This window comes from Branchiostoma floridae, chromosome 8 (assembly GCF_000003815.2).
Source record: "Branchiostoma floridae strain S238N-H82 chromosome 8, Bfl_VNyyK, whole genome shotgun sequence".
NCBI lineage: Eukaryota > Metazoa > Chordata > Leptocardii > Amphioxiformes > Branchiostomatidae > Branchiostoma > Branchiostoma floridae.
The window spans coordinates 11,203,129-11,216,271 of NC_049986.1; the positions used below are offsets into that span (position 1 = coordinate 11,203,129).

Here is a 13,143-nt window from a genome sequence, read left to right on the forward strand (position 1 = left end):
ATATGACATGTCTCCTTTACACTGTTGAATAGAAGTGGTCGATTTTGCAAATTCTCTGTGATTGTCTCTTTCTGAACAATAGCCACATTCGTTGAGATAAATATGTGACAGTGCTTTGTCTGTTGTCTATCGATCGATTCAATTTGGAATGCATGATAATATATGTGGACTATCTAATGAATAACAGTGCAATATAACATCGGACGCTGGGAGGTGCTTCTTGATGGCTGGCCGCGAATTTCAAAATTATCCAAGATTTCTTTCAGGGGTTCCATTCTATAATACAAAATGATGAATTCCAGTTCAGATTTCATTCTGATTACCCTGATGATTATTTTCACATACATAGACACATACCTGGCGTTGAAACTTTATCTTTCTGTACAGGTAATACTACCTAGCTACTTAATTCTTTTCCTGAGAGTCATATCCGATATCTGTTACATAACTTTGCTATGCTTCCAATTGTTATCTGTTTTTGTCGAATATCAAAATCTCACTTATCATGTTTTCAGAATTGATACCGAGGATAATGAGAGTAAAGACTGCGACGCTGGAATGGCTTCACAAATTTACGTCATCTTTAAGCAATTTATACAGTTTTCTTTACCCCGTTTGCCTCATTGCGAGGTTTACGTTGTTTATTACATAATTATACGAATGAAAAAGCTCAACACATAAAAGCAGGATAGATCCATCTGCATTGGAGGAGAGCAGGCCATTTATTTACACATGCGGCATGTAAAGTTAAGTTTGGTAAAAAAAAGAATCTCACAATTTCTTACTTCGACAATTCTAGCAACAAAGACAACATCAACAAAACATGACAAGACAAAGTCCATTCATTAACTATTTTGGCTGCCATGAACTCTACCATGGAGAGCTAGTCGAAACATAAAAGAAAATTCACTGAAAATAGCGTCAACATTCTCTTTACCAAATCTAGCTAGTCTTTTGTCATGAAAGAGTTTTCACACTTTTCATCACCCCTTTCCAGAATTCCTACAAGTACATTTATCATCACAAAATCGCACACTGAAAAATAAAGCAAGCAAAAAAACTGAATAAATCTTTGTACTTTGTACAATATATAGATTCACATATGTCATTTCACATGGTGACAACAAACATGTTATGTTGCATTGATAGGCAATTGATATGGACGTTTCCAAAGTTTCCGAGGTGGGAAAGGGGTTAAGAGAAAACAATTCTGTCAGAGGTCTTAACAAACAAAACCTGATAGTAGGATGGAAGCCTGGTATCCATATCATACTACAGCTAGCACCAGTCCGCTCATCTGATGACTTCTAGCTTGCCAAATCGCCCAGCACCCGGCCGTCATAATTTGGACGTCATTGATTATTCCGGGTATTCTTTACTATAGAAGCAGTGAATCGGGGACGGAACTACTGTGTACATGTTCAATCCCTTTCATCATACCGTTGCGAAGACCGCGTAACCTGCAGCCAATCAAAGCTCTCGCTCATAATTCTAGTCGAGTATCATACTGCCAAACGGTCTTGTATTTAACGGGTACCGGACTTTTTGGCTTGCAACCAATCAGAGGTCAGAGGAGCGACCCGGAGATAGAATAGTATGGATACCAGGCTGACAAGGCCTTGCCTTCCCCTCAGACCATTATGTTGGAAAATGGCGCCCTTACAGTAATTCCTTTTCAAAAGTTGAAGGGTTACAATATGTTGGGATACAATATATTGAACGATGGTCCTCAAGAAAATGTTGCTTTGTGAGAATTCGAAGATCTTAACATTCTAAGATTTAAATTTGCTCTGTTCTTTTGACATCAAGGAGCCTTCATCTTGATGATACATAAGCATCATCGGACAAGAAAATATATCATATTCATGTGAAGTTCGTATTGGATAGCAATCAACATAAACGAGAGATGGAGATGAAATTTGGCCCCTTTCAACTTTTGAAATGGAATCTCCGTGCAGACGACATCTACCAGTCCAGACTGTTCCTCTCAAACTTGAACCTGGGGCTGTTCTGGCTGTAGAACTGGGAGTACCAGCGGCGGTGCCGGGAGATGCTGGAGTCTTCCCGCACCAGCAGCGGTCTCGGCACGTAGCACTTGTTGTTCCAGATCATGATGTCTCTCTCCACCTGGGGACAAGTGGAAGAGAAATATATAGTTCTATATTTCCTGCGTAGATTTGGTATTTAAAAAAATTCAGTACCTTATTACCTTTCGATGAGAAAGTCGTTCACATCACGTAAGTCAAAACTATAGCTAGTCATACAATAAAACGAGAACAGCGCATATTACTTCTGACCATTTCTGTCATCGCATCTTGATGTTAAAACAATTTCGCAAGCAAAAGTTTAATTTCCAGTAAGAAAAGACGTCTTGGGAAGTTGTTACCTGTACGGACTCTCCCCAGAGTAAGAACTTGGCGAGGCAGGTGGGCACCCACCGCCCGGTGTACACGCTGTGAGTCAGCCTCTGCAGCAGGGGTTCCACAGGTGTGATGGACTGCACCAGCATGAAGTTCCCAAATCCGGACTCCAGGAACAGGAACACGATACCAGGGCCGATCTGGGGAAGGACAGACCGACTCTATAATGAAATGTGCGCCCCAAGCTTATGGCTCATTAACATCTCATTAAATGTACAACATGTACGCCCCAGAAGCCTGCAGCCTCAAACGGACCATCGTATGGGCCTGATACGGGATAGTAGAATCTGGCATAAAATCTGGAAATTGGCCAGGGGAGTCGGTCCACGACAAAGTAACTCCACTAGTAGCAAACCTTCCCTGCATGGCAAATCATTGTCCCTATAATAGCCAGCGTAGTCAGTCTGGTAGAGACTAGCATCTTTAATTTGGCTGCCGTTTCGGTCTACACACTAATCTCAGCAGGACCATTTGAGTTTCATGAATGCGCAAGTAAATGCGCAAGCAAACAATGCAAAAATAGCCCCTTATTGATAGATTTCAATATTCTTCAATCAGAGGTTTCGGTCGGGGTTATTTTTGTATGGCCATTTCTACGATTCTGTTTCCGTAGAGGGGGGAAATGAAAACCTCTGCTTTCAATATTCTAGATACAAATATACAAAATCTGTAAAGTCAAGTTCAACTGTAGTCAACCCGAGTGTCACTCACCTGTCGGGCAGTGGCCTTGATGTCTGCGATGGAGATCCTATGACCGAACAGGTACATCATGTGCTGTGTGAGCATGGTGCTGCTATGCGCGTCAGGTGCCGGGTCAGGCTGCCACTCCGCCCGCCACACGTGCTTAGCGAAGTCCCAGGAGGAGGAGTAGATACTGGAGAGGTCCACACCGGCGGCCACGATCGGTCCGTGCAGGTAGTTCAGGTGAGCGATGTCTGCCGCGTTCTCTGGAACCTCCTGGTTAACATTCAAGTTCAGCAGAATTTAACATACCTCGAGTTAGACTCTTCGATTTCCAAACTTAAACTTGGGTGGTAATAATGATTGAGTTACTATCAGAAAATTTTCGTGAATGACAACATCAAGTCTTCTTTGAATCACCTCAAAGGCTTGAAGTTCTGCATGCCTGACACGTGCACGTGAGACACATGTATGATAGAACAGAGAGGGCAAGTAATACATATCAAATTACTATAGCATGTCATGTTTTTATTAGATTTTAATGAAATAGCGCATGGTTTAAATGGGACACGTCTGTCGTCAAAGCACCTTTTCGGCTTGATAAGCAAAGTATCTGTCGAACTAGCACTCGGTAATTTCAAAGGTGCTGATTTCTTCCGTTCAGCTCACAACACATACACTGTGATAGAAAATGCGTTTAACAGTTTACGAGGCCTATTATGGTTCTAGATTTTAATGCAATAACGCATGCTCTAATTCAGGTACGTCTGTCTTCAAAGCAGGCTTGTCATAAGCAAAGTACATGTGCATGTCCAACTAGCATTCATCGGAAATGTCAATAGTCCCGATTTCTTCGTTCAGTTTACAACACACTGCGACAACATATTCCTTAAAGTTAAACAGTTTACGGTGTCTGTATTTACCTCGATATGTGCGTTGATGATGTGTTCGGTGGTGCCCCGACAGGTCCAGTCGCCGCTGGCTATCTCATCTATGATGGGCGGTGTCCAGGTGGGCTCTATCCCGTCACAGTGATACCAGATGTAGACACACCCATTCCTCTCCAGGCACGGCCACGACTTCACTCGGGCGAAATCAGGAACTAATCAAGTACAAAGTAGTGTTGTTAGAAATGCTGGGTCACATCTGCGAACAGGGGCCCCACTGGGCTGTTTGCGAGGACAACAAACAAAAGTGTATAATGATCAAGAAATATACATAGCTTATGCTCATAACTATCTTTTAGGCGTTTTTGTTTTGTTTTACTTGTTTTGTGTTACTTTTTAATGTTTTGTGTATGTGTGTGTGTGTGTGTGTGTGTGTGTGTGTGTGTGTGTGTGTGTGTGTGTGTGTGTGTGTGTGTGTGTGTGTATCGCATCTTTTGTATCGCATATCGTGCTTTTCTTTTCCGCACTTCTTTCTTCTGACCTTCCTTCAATTTGGAAGCGTGACAGAAGCATTACGCTGAGAATGTAGTAATTATCGATTACCAATACGGGATTATCGTTGCGTATCGAATACAAGTATCACACTAGTATCGCACAAAGCAAGCGATGAAATAAACCGAAATGATTTAGATGTAGAGTGTTAGCTGGGAGTCAGTGATCATGTGATTACATTATCTGGCCACAACGTTCCCAGATAAATGAGTTATTGGTCTGTCTATATCTGTAAAAAATCAAAGAGAATGGCGTAACCTGAAATAAGACAAAAAGGAAATTGGAGCAAATGAGATAAGGTATAAATGGAATCAACCTAATGAAATAAAGTAAAGTGAAGAAGATGAAACAGAATGAAACGAAATGGAAGAATATCCAAAGAAGGATGCGTGGCAGATGTACTTTAGATCCTCAACGGACTCCATAATCAATGGACCAGTTACAAAGTTGTTCCAACACGAAGGAAGCACTCACCATGAATCTACACAGATGAGTTTTCATTCGAATAGTCAAGACCAGCTTTAATTCTTTTTTTCCGTCCCTCTCATTGTTTGGGAGTCAATGTTGTTGATTTTCATCAATTTTATGTACTGAAGTTCAGATTTTGGGAACGGATGGGGTGAAATTTTTGTTCGTTTCAACAAGCAAATTTCTGTCCCGGGACAGAGGAATGGATCCTGGAGACTGCCCTGGCACTCACTACCCACCTTTCTCGGCGTATGGGATGCCCATACACTTGCCGTCCTCTCCCCTGAACTTCCAGCCGTGGAAGGGGCACTGTAGACAGTCTCCCACCACCGTGCCTCCCATGGACAGGTCCGCACCCAGGTGGGGACAGTAGGCATCCAGCACAGACACGCTCCCACCAGCACTCCGGAACACGGCAAGCTTCTCTCCTAGAAAAACGGGGTTTTGTTACGGTGGTACAAAGAATATTAAATGCCTTTGGTCCTTCCGGAACACAGCAGGTTTCTACGCCAGAAAAACGTGCTTTTGTTACCATGTTTCAATGAATAGGAAGGCAAGTAAAATGTGTTTAATTGGTCCAAAAGGATTTATTTTTGTAGCCTCCGCTAGGCCTTCCTAATGGGATCTGGATAGTAGAATTCGGTAGCCTGGGTACCATACGGATAGTAGTTCGCTCCTATGTTCGCTTCTGCTATCCACAGAGAAGCGACTGTATATAGTGTATAATGAACACCGGAGCGAACCACTTTCCGGATGGTACCCAGGCTAAGAATTCGGTAAATGTATGGTGAACAAGATATAAAAAACGGAAGTTCCGCTGCAGTGTCTTGGACAGCCGATAGGGGGCCCACAATAGAACTTGACCTTCGTTTTCTTGCCACCAACCAAGTATCACGCACACACGTACACACACAGACACACGCACACGAGCAGACAGACCAAAAACAATGCCTCCATTTTTCATGAAGGTAACAATGGTAACTGCGCTAGCAAATAAAACCCTATGGTGGCCAAATTCCTTCCAGTAAATCAGTCTTTCTTTAGCTACATAATATAACTTCAACTTAAACGATTTCAGCTAGCGTTATTAGTCTGGTGGAGACTATTCTTACTCAGGGTATTATCTCATTATTTTTGTACAATGCACACATAAAGATATAGTGACAATTTGTCCCCATATCTTTATGTATGCAATGAAAAAAGAAGAAGTGTAATAAAATTGTAATTTCCATCGCTGTATCAACATCTCACGTGACAAGCCGACTACCTTATGATGTAAGGTAGTCGGCGTCATTAGGGCAAAAGAAATTGCCACACCTCATTTGCAGAAGATCCTGTATCTATTTGTTTAGAACAAACCGTTGAAGACCACGCCCCCACCAATTGACTGTGATTTCAAAGTGCCCCTCCCACTATTCATTGTGCAGTGTGTAATTTGTGACACGGCCCCGCCCCGGGCCGGTTAATTGCTACTCTAAATGAAGATGTAATTGTAACTGCAGATTTAAATGCACTGTTAAGTTAAGTCCAGTGCATGAGGCAAGGTTGTCTTGGCGGATGCCTGCACTTTACCAGTAACAGCCTTTGTAAAAAAAACTTGTTAAAATACATTTCCTGACGCCCCTTGGGATTTTCAAATGGTACCGCCCTAGTAATTAGATTGTGTTGAGCAGATCAAGGGCTCAGCATTTGTTACTGAGTAATTCATGGCTTGTTTTCGGACGCATTGATCGCCGTTGAGCGTGCTGAATACACGTATGTTGACAGTAGTCCCAGTGACATGCCACACCCCAACGAAACTCAGAATGGCCGCTTCCGGAATCAACAAAGCGTGACTATTGGTCTGTTGGAAGTCTGTGTCGGTGCGACATTGGCATGACATGTCGGGACAATTGGGGTATTGCAGGTCTTACTTTGGCAACCCAAGCCAAACTGACTCATTTTTCTTTACACGTGCAACAGAGCGCTGAAAATGGATCACGCTGTGGTTAACCCTGCTCTTTGTTCTCAGTAGAAAGGGTTAACACGCTTTGTAGACACACTGTAGTGTGTGATGGGACAATTCCGTTAGAAACATACGCCACCCCGCCCACCAACACACATACACACAAGCACACACTAATAATGCATATTCGAGAAATATAGAATGACTGTCCCTGTGTGGGTTAGCCTGGGTACCCAATCCTGAAGGTACTAAGTAGTTCGCTCTGACGTTTATCATACACTATAACGTTATACAGTCGCTTCTTTGCTGTTCCAGAGAGATTATAGGAGCGAACTAATAGTACTAACCGGATGGTACTAATGCTAAATATGGGTCGCCAAGCATTGACATGTAAGCTGTAACGCTACAATAAAAAGTTACACGATTACTTTACACCAATAGAGCATCAATGAACGCGGCCTGTGCGTTGATATATCTCGACAAAGAGCTGTAAAAACCGTGACTCAGAAATTCAAACACGCAAAGCCTTACCGAGTACTGTTACTCCCTCCACTTGGTTAGGTCGGAGTTGACAGGAGTCCATCACCCTGAACCAGCCGTTCGGGTACACGGGCGGCAGCTCGCCTCTCCTCCGCCGCCGACGCACGTCGTTCGCAACGTCCTTGCGAGTGTAGCCGGCAAGTTTGTTGTACCCGACATCGTGAAGAGTCCGACTGATCTTCAATGGACACAGTAGAAGCCGGTAAAGCCAGGCCGCTATGGCAACACCAACGCCATACAGGGCGAGTTGACTAACAGGTGGGCACTGCCATGGTGTTGACCAGAACTTGTCCCCGATGAGGGCTAGCGCCCATGCAGCATGGATATCCACTGCCTTGTCCTGTACCAACCCTACCGTAGCTAGGGACGGCACTAGTATGACCAACACCAGTAGGAAAAGGTACCTGTAGGTCGGCATCGCTGTTGAGTCCGTACCTCTGCCCAGGTGTCACCCCCCTCAGTAACACGAGCGGCCGCTTTGTTTACGCTATAAGATGCGGCTGTTTTACGACATGGTAAACAGAAGCTGGAGTCACCAAGCACGCTGCCATGACGGCAACAAAACAAAACAAAAAGAACGTAACCCTAGCTTCAGGACGAATCGAACAGGTGTTTTGAAAGTCAACGCCCTGTCGTACGTACGTTCGACGTGTTCCAACGTACGGCTCTGACAGAAGACGTTACCAAACTATGATGCTTGTTACCATGACGACGTTACGAGTTTGTCATCGCAAGGCTACCGAGTCTTTGATCTACAGTACTGCTGACGCTGTTGAGGCAAATATCAAACGAATCCACCCACTCAGACGGCACAAAGACTTTTGATTGGTACATGGGATTAGCCAGATAAAATCGCGCGCTTCGGAGGGCCCCAGGTAACAACCGGTCTTCAGCACAATGAGTTGTTACGTGACGAGCCTGTGACGAAGGTGGAAATATTTCATTGTCGTCAGAAGCAACGAGAACTTACGAAATCAAACCAAATGTAGAAAAGGGGCAGTTCTTCCTCTTATTTTCTTGAGTCTGCCGTGTTCAACTTATTGAAGATTCTGTATCCTATGACGTTACTTGTTAGACATTATAATGAAGATTGATTGATTAAGGAGAGTTGTCACAGGTGTTCAAGGTGTGGTTTACCTGTAAAATCACACTGTCATTGTTGTTAACATGTTGGTTACTAAACACCCATTGATGTACAACTTTACGATATTGGTGATCCACAGACACTAAATATGTCTATCAGACAAAGAGAGGCCAAAACATCAAAAAAATATTTCCTGTCTGCCTGAATCTTTTTCTCTATTGTAAAAGTTAGAATCACAGACACAACGTAACAGGTGCCAGCTCCATTTTGAGTACGAATCCCTGCTGATATGTGCGTCATCTATCAACATTAATCTGAACTGCAGGGAAGCTTGCGCTTCTGTACATCTTTGAGTAATGACCTTGCATTCAATCAACCAATGGTGTGGCCGTTTTTCTCAAAGGTATTTAAACCATGTATTTCGAGTTTTGCGCTGTCAAACTAACAAACGATGGTGAAAACCATATTCAAACTTCGCGGGTGACAGAAAAGTGAGACCTGTTCTCTTATTGGTCAGGTATAACACGACGTCTTTCATTGGCGGAGAGGGCTTTCTACTCTAGTTTCGCAAGGCAAGATGGCGGCCGGTACTGGACGTTTGGTAGGACGGTTGGCACTTGTTACAGGTGATCATAGCTGCAATAAAGTTACATGGATATCAGAAATGTTTAGTATGGAGTATGTTAAAGTGGTGGCTACAACGAGACTGAAATTTCGTGATTTGCCTAGCTCCTCAGTTCAAAGTTTGCCCTTTAACAGCAATGCCAATAAAACCATGCAGGTCATCAATGCAGTGGTCGAATACTTCATGTACATTTAAAACATTGAAACAAAAAGGCTCGTTTATATGGAAGGTTATCATTTACATAAAGGCTCAGCAAAACCCACTGACAACATATATTATTTGGTTGACCAAGAATATAGATTTAGGTTTAGAATATATCAAAGACCCATGAAAAAATAAATTTAGGTTGACATTTGCATTTTGAAGTGAGATTTGAAGCATCATCTGCATCCTTCAGTCTCAGATTTGATGCTAAATTATTCATGTAGCACTTTTCAGATTAATGGTTAATGTTATGTTTTATGACTAAAACTATCCATTTCATTGCAATTAGTTCCATTACAGCATAATCCCTCATTTTGCACATTTTATGAAATGCTGTGCCATCATTCCCAAGCTGGAAGATTTTGCATATTGCTGTCAACTTAACTTCCGTCCGGAAACTGATTTTTGAAGCTACTAGTAAACGTGTGTCAACTTTTTACTAGGTGGAGGCAGTGGCATTGGGAGAGCAGTCTGTCAGGCATTGGCAGCCCAGGGGTCAAAGGTGGCAGTGGTGGACATCAATGAAGCACCAGCCAATGAGACGCTCCAGTCCCTGTCATGTGACCAAGGCTTACAACATCACAGTTTTGGCTGTGATGTGTCCTCTACCCAGTCTGTCAGTCGACTACTGACTGATGTTACCCAGAAGTTTTCCTGTGCTCCTTGTATCACTGTGAACTGTGCTGGAATCACCAAGGATGAGTTCCTCTTGAAAATGGACAACAGAATGTTTGATCAAGTTATCAAAGTCAATCTCAAGGTAAGATCTTAGAAATTTATCAAACAGTATAAAAGGGGTAGTTTCTGCTGATATGGTCTTGTAAAAGTTTGTTTGCGGTTGTCATTGACTTTGCATAATTGAAAAACTTTTTCACTTCATGATATATTTCTGATAGCCCAGCTGTCTGATATGGTCTTGTCAAATTATGTCGGTAAATATCAGTGACTTTTACAATTGAATACTAGTACCACCTTTTTTCCAGGGCACATTTCTGATAACCCAGGCAGTAGGCAGGGCTATGGTAGAGGGCAAAATCCAAAATGGTTCCATCATCAACATGGCCAGTATTGTTGGCAAGGTGAGGACCTTAAGTTGGACTTGTACAATTTTACTATTCTATATACCAATAAATTACCTGTATCTATGGTACAAGAGATTTACATTTTTCTTCCTCTATACTAAAAATTGTAATCTATTCCATTTAACTAACAGGTTGGAAATCTTGGTCAATGCAACTATGCTGCCTCTAAAGCTGGAGTGGAGGGGCTCACCAGGACAAGTGCCAAGGAACTAGCCAAGTGAGGATAATACTCTGCGTATGACCTTTGTTAAGAGTCAAAGCATGTGCATGTACTACAGGGAATTCATACATGGAAGAGGAGTTTATTGACAGATATGCACACAAATTTGCCACTTTGTTTTTCAAAGAATTTGTCACACTCAATAACTCATAGCAAATCTATGGACATTATCATTATCAGCTGTCTTTATGCAGTTTTGATTTCTGCCATTTTCTTGCTTTATTTATAGGTTTGGAATCAGGTGTAATGCCGTTCTGCCTGGATTTATTGAAACACCAATGACTGATGCTGTGCCACAGAAAGTTCTGGACAAGGTGAGATGAAAGAACCTCTTTGATTGGTAATATCAAATCAACAATGACTGATGCTGAATCAAATGAAGTGCTGGATGAGGTCAGATGAAGGAGTCTATTTGATTAGTGAGATCAAACAACACCATTCAATGGCCACCTTACTATGTAAAAACATCAATTTACACATGTATATTTTCCATTTCAGTTTAGAGATGTTATACCAATGGGCAGGCTTGGCAAACCGTCAGGTAAGAAGGTCATGTTAAATGATAACATTCTTTATTTCCTTTGTCAATTTCTTTGTCAATAGATGATGCTATACAATGACTTAAAAAGGCCTGAGCAAATGAGGATTTTTTCCAGATATAGCAGATGTTTGTGTATTCCTGGCTTCTGAAGAGAGCAGTTATATAACAGGAGCAAGTATTGAAGTAACAGGTACGTTGTCTTAACATAATCACCTTATGTAGAAACAAGAATAAATTTGTGAATCTGAAATATGCAAAACCAAGGACGTTATATTATATGTGATATAACGTCCTTGGCAAAACCAATGACCTACATCTCTGGCAACCTAACAGGAAAAAGTGCAACTGATTTTTTGCTTGTGTATGCCTAATCATGATGACTACTGTCATATTTTAAGGTCCAATATTAAGTCAGATATTGTTCTTGATTCAAGCATGAGCTGTGGTATAGATAATAAATAACAGATGGTTTTGTTATTCCCTTAGGTGGCCTGAACATATAACAACCTGCTATGAGGACTATGCAGACAGCTCAGGGATCAATTTAGAGTCATTTCTATCTTAAAAAAACTGTTTGGTTTTCAACCAGTTTTGTACAAAATTTGATAGACAAAGGTTTCATCTTGTAAGATTAATGTAAGTGGGATGGAAGGGAAGAATACTTTAAGGAAAAAAAATGAGCGTAATTGTGAGGAATTAAAAATTTTAAGCTACATAAAATCCTGGTTGCTTTGGTCAAATGATGACCTTGATTTCATATTCATAAAAATCTATTGAGAGTGCCTCTCCATTCTTGATAATAACTCAAGATTTTGCTACCATTATGACTACCATATATATATATATGCATACACAGGCTTATATAAGAGTCACTCTTATATAAGGTTGACCCATATAATACTTATGTAAGTCAAGATTACATATCTCAAGATATTAATAGCCATACTTTATTGTACAGTTCTTTGCAAACCAGTTATACAGTAAAGCAACTTTATGTACAAAACAACAAACTCAAAATGAGTGTGGAACTGAAAATAATTGGAACTACAGGAGTAAAATATAAGGCAAATAAACTTGTGATCAAATCATGATAAAGTGACTCAAGTAACCAATGTTGATCCATGGTTTTGTATAAACTAAGTGTTAATATAGTGGCTTTGTAAGTAGTGTGGTTAATGTGCAGAGCTCCAGATAATGATCAATCCTCTGTAGAAGGGTAAATACCAATTCCTTGCAATCCTGGCACGCCCATGCATCTATCATTCTTTTCTTCTTTTAAAAGTCTTTCCACACATACCACATCATTGCACAATAACAGGTGTAAAACTGGAAAATACAATCCATGTGTAATAATATGCTTTAATAATCTGATGGCACAGGCAGAAATATTGGTACATGTACATGTACATCTATGTTACTGTTTTTTCATGGGTTCCTTTCAAGCATCCTTTATGTGTACGCATATCTATATACATCTTCACAGCTATTTTGTACCCACTGCACTTCATCCATGACCTGACAAAAACACCTTTGCACAAAGAGCAGCAACAACATACAGCAGCACACTAAGCCCTGCCTATTTATCTCTAATCCGCTGGTCGTGCATTGCAAGAGAACTCCATAGGAATAAATACTCATCCATACAAAGTTATAGCATAGAAAATATCAATTGCATTGATAATCTGCTTATCCTTTAGTGCTATATACGTAACATATCAAACTTTGACAAAGACCTTAAAGGTTGTATATACTATAAATGCAATTAAGTTCGCGGGGATTTAATTTCGCAGTAGCGGGGAAAATGACTTCGCGTGGTTTTAATTTCGCGGTAACACCATAGACTGCAGTCTAATACCATTATAAAAAAATGTTTGCGGTGGTTTTAAATTCGCGG

At 41.3% G+C, this 13,143-nt stretch overlaps 2 protein-coding genes across 2 annotated transcripts; one reads left to right on the top strand and one right to left on the bottom strand.

Annotated features, from left to right (window-relative positions):
• Positions 1 to 559: 559 nt before the first annotated feature.
• LOC118420780 (cholesterol 7-desaturase-like) lies at positions 560 to 8,367 on the bottom strand. The gene is made up of 6 exons (XM_035827769.1): positions 7,485 to 8,367; positions 5,248 to 5,436; positions 4,025 to 4,203; positions 3,132 to 3,377; positions 2,387 to 2,560; positions 560 to 2,127 (listed from the first exon to the last, which is right to left on the bottom strand). Exons 1-6 carry the CDS (start codon positions 7,909 to 7,911, stop codon positions 1,966 to 1,968), a joined length of 1,377 nt encoding a protein of 458 aa, XP_035683662.1. The 5' UTR covers positions 7,912 to 8,367; the 3' UTR covers positions 560 to 1,965.
• Positions 8,368 to 9,094: 727 nt separating this feature from the next.
• LOC118420782 (estradiol 17-beta-dehydrogenase 8-like) lies at positions 9,095 to 12,329 on the top strand. The gene is made up of 8 exons (XM_035827771.1): positions 9,095 to 9,203; positions 9,850 to 10,166; positions 10,390 to 10,485; positions 10,620 to 10,705; positions 10,938 to 11,022; positions 11,207 to 11,249; positions 11,365 to 11,439; positions 11,736 to 12,329. The coding sequence occupies exons 1-8, from the start codon at positions 9,155 to 9,157 to the stop codon at positions 11,750 to 11,752; spliced, it is 768 nt and encodes a 255-aa protein (XP_035683664.1). The 5' UTR covers positions 9,095 to 9,154; the 3' UTR covers positions 11,753 to 12,329.
• Positions 12,330 to 13,143: the final 814 nt, after the last annotated feature.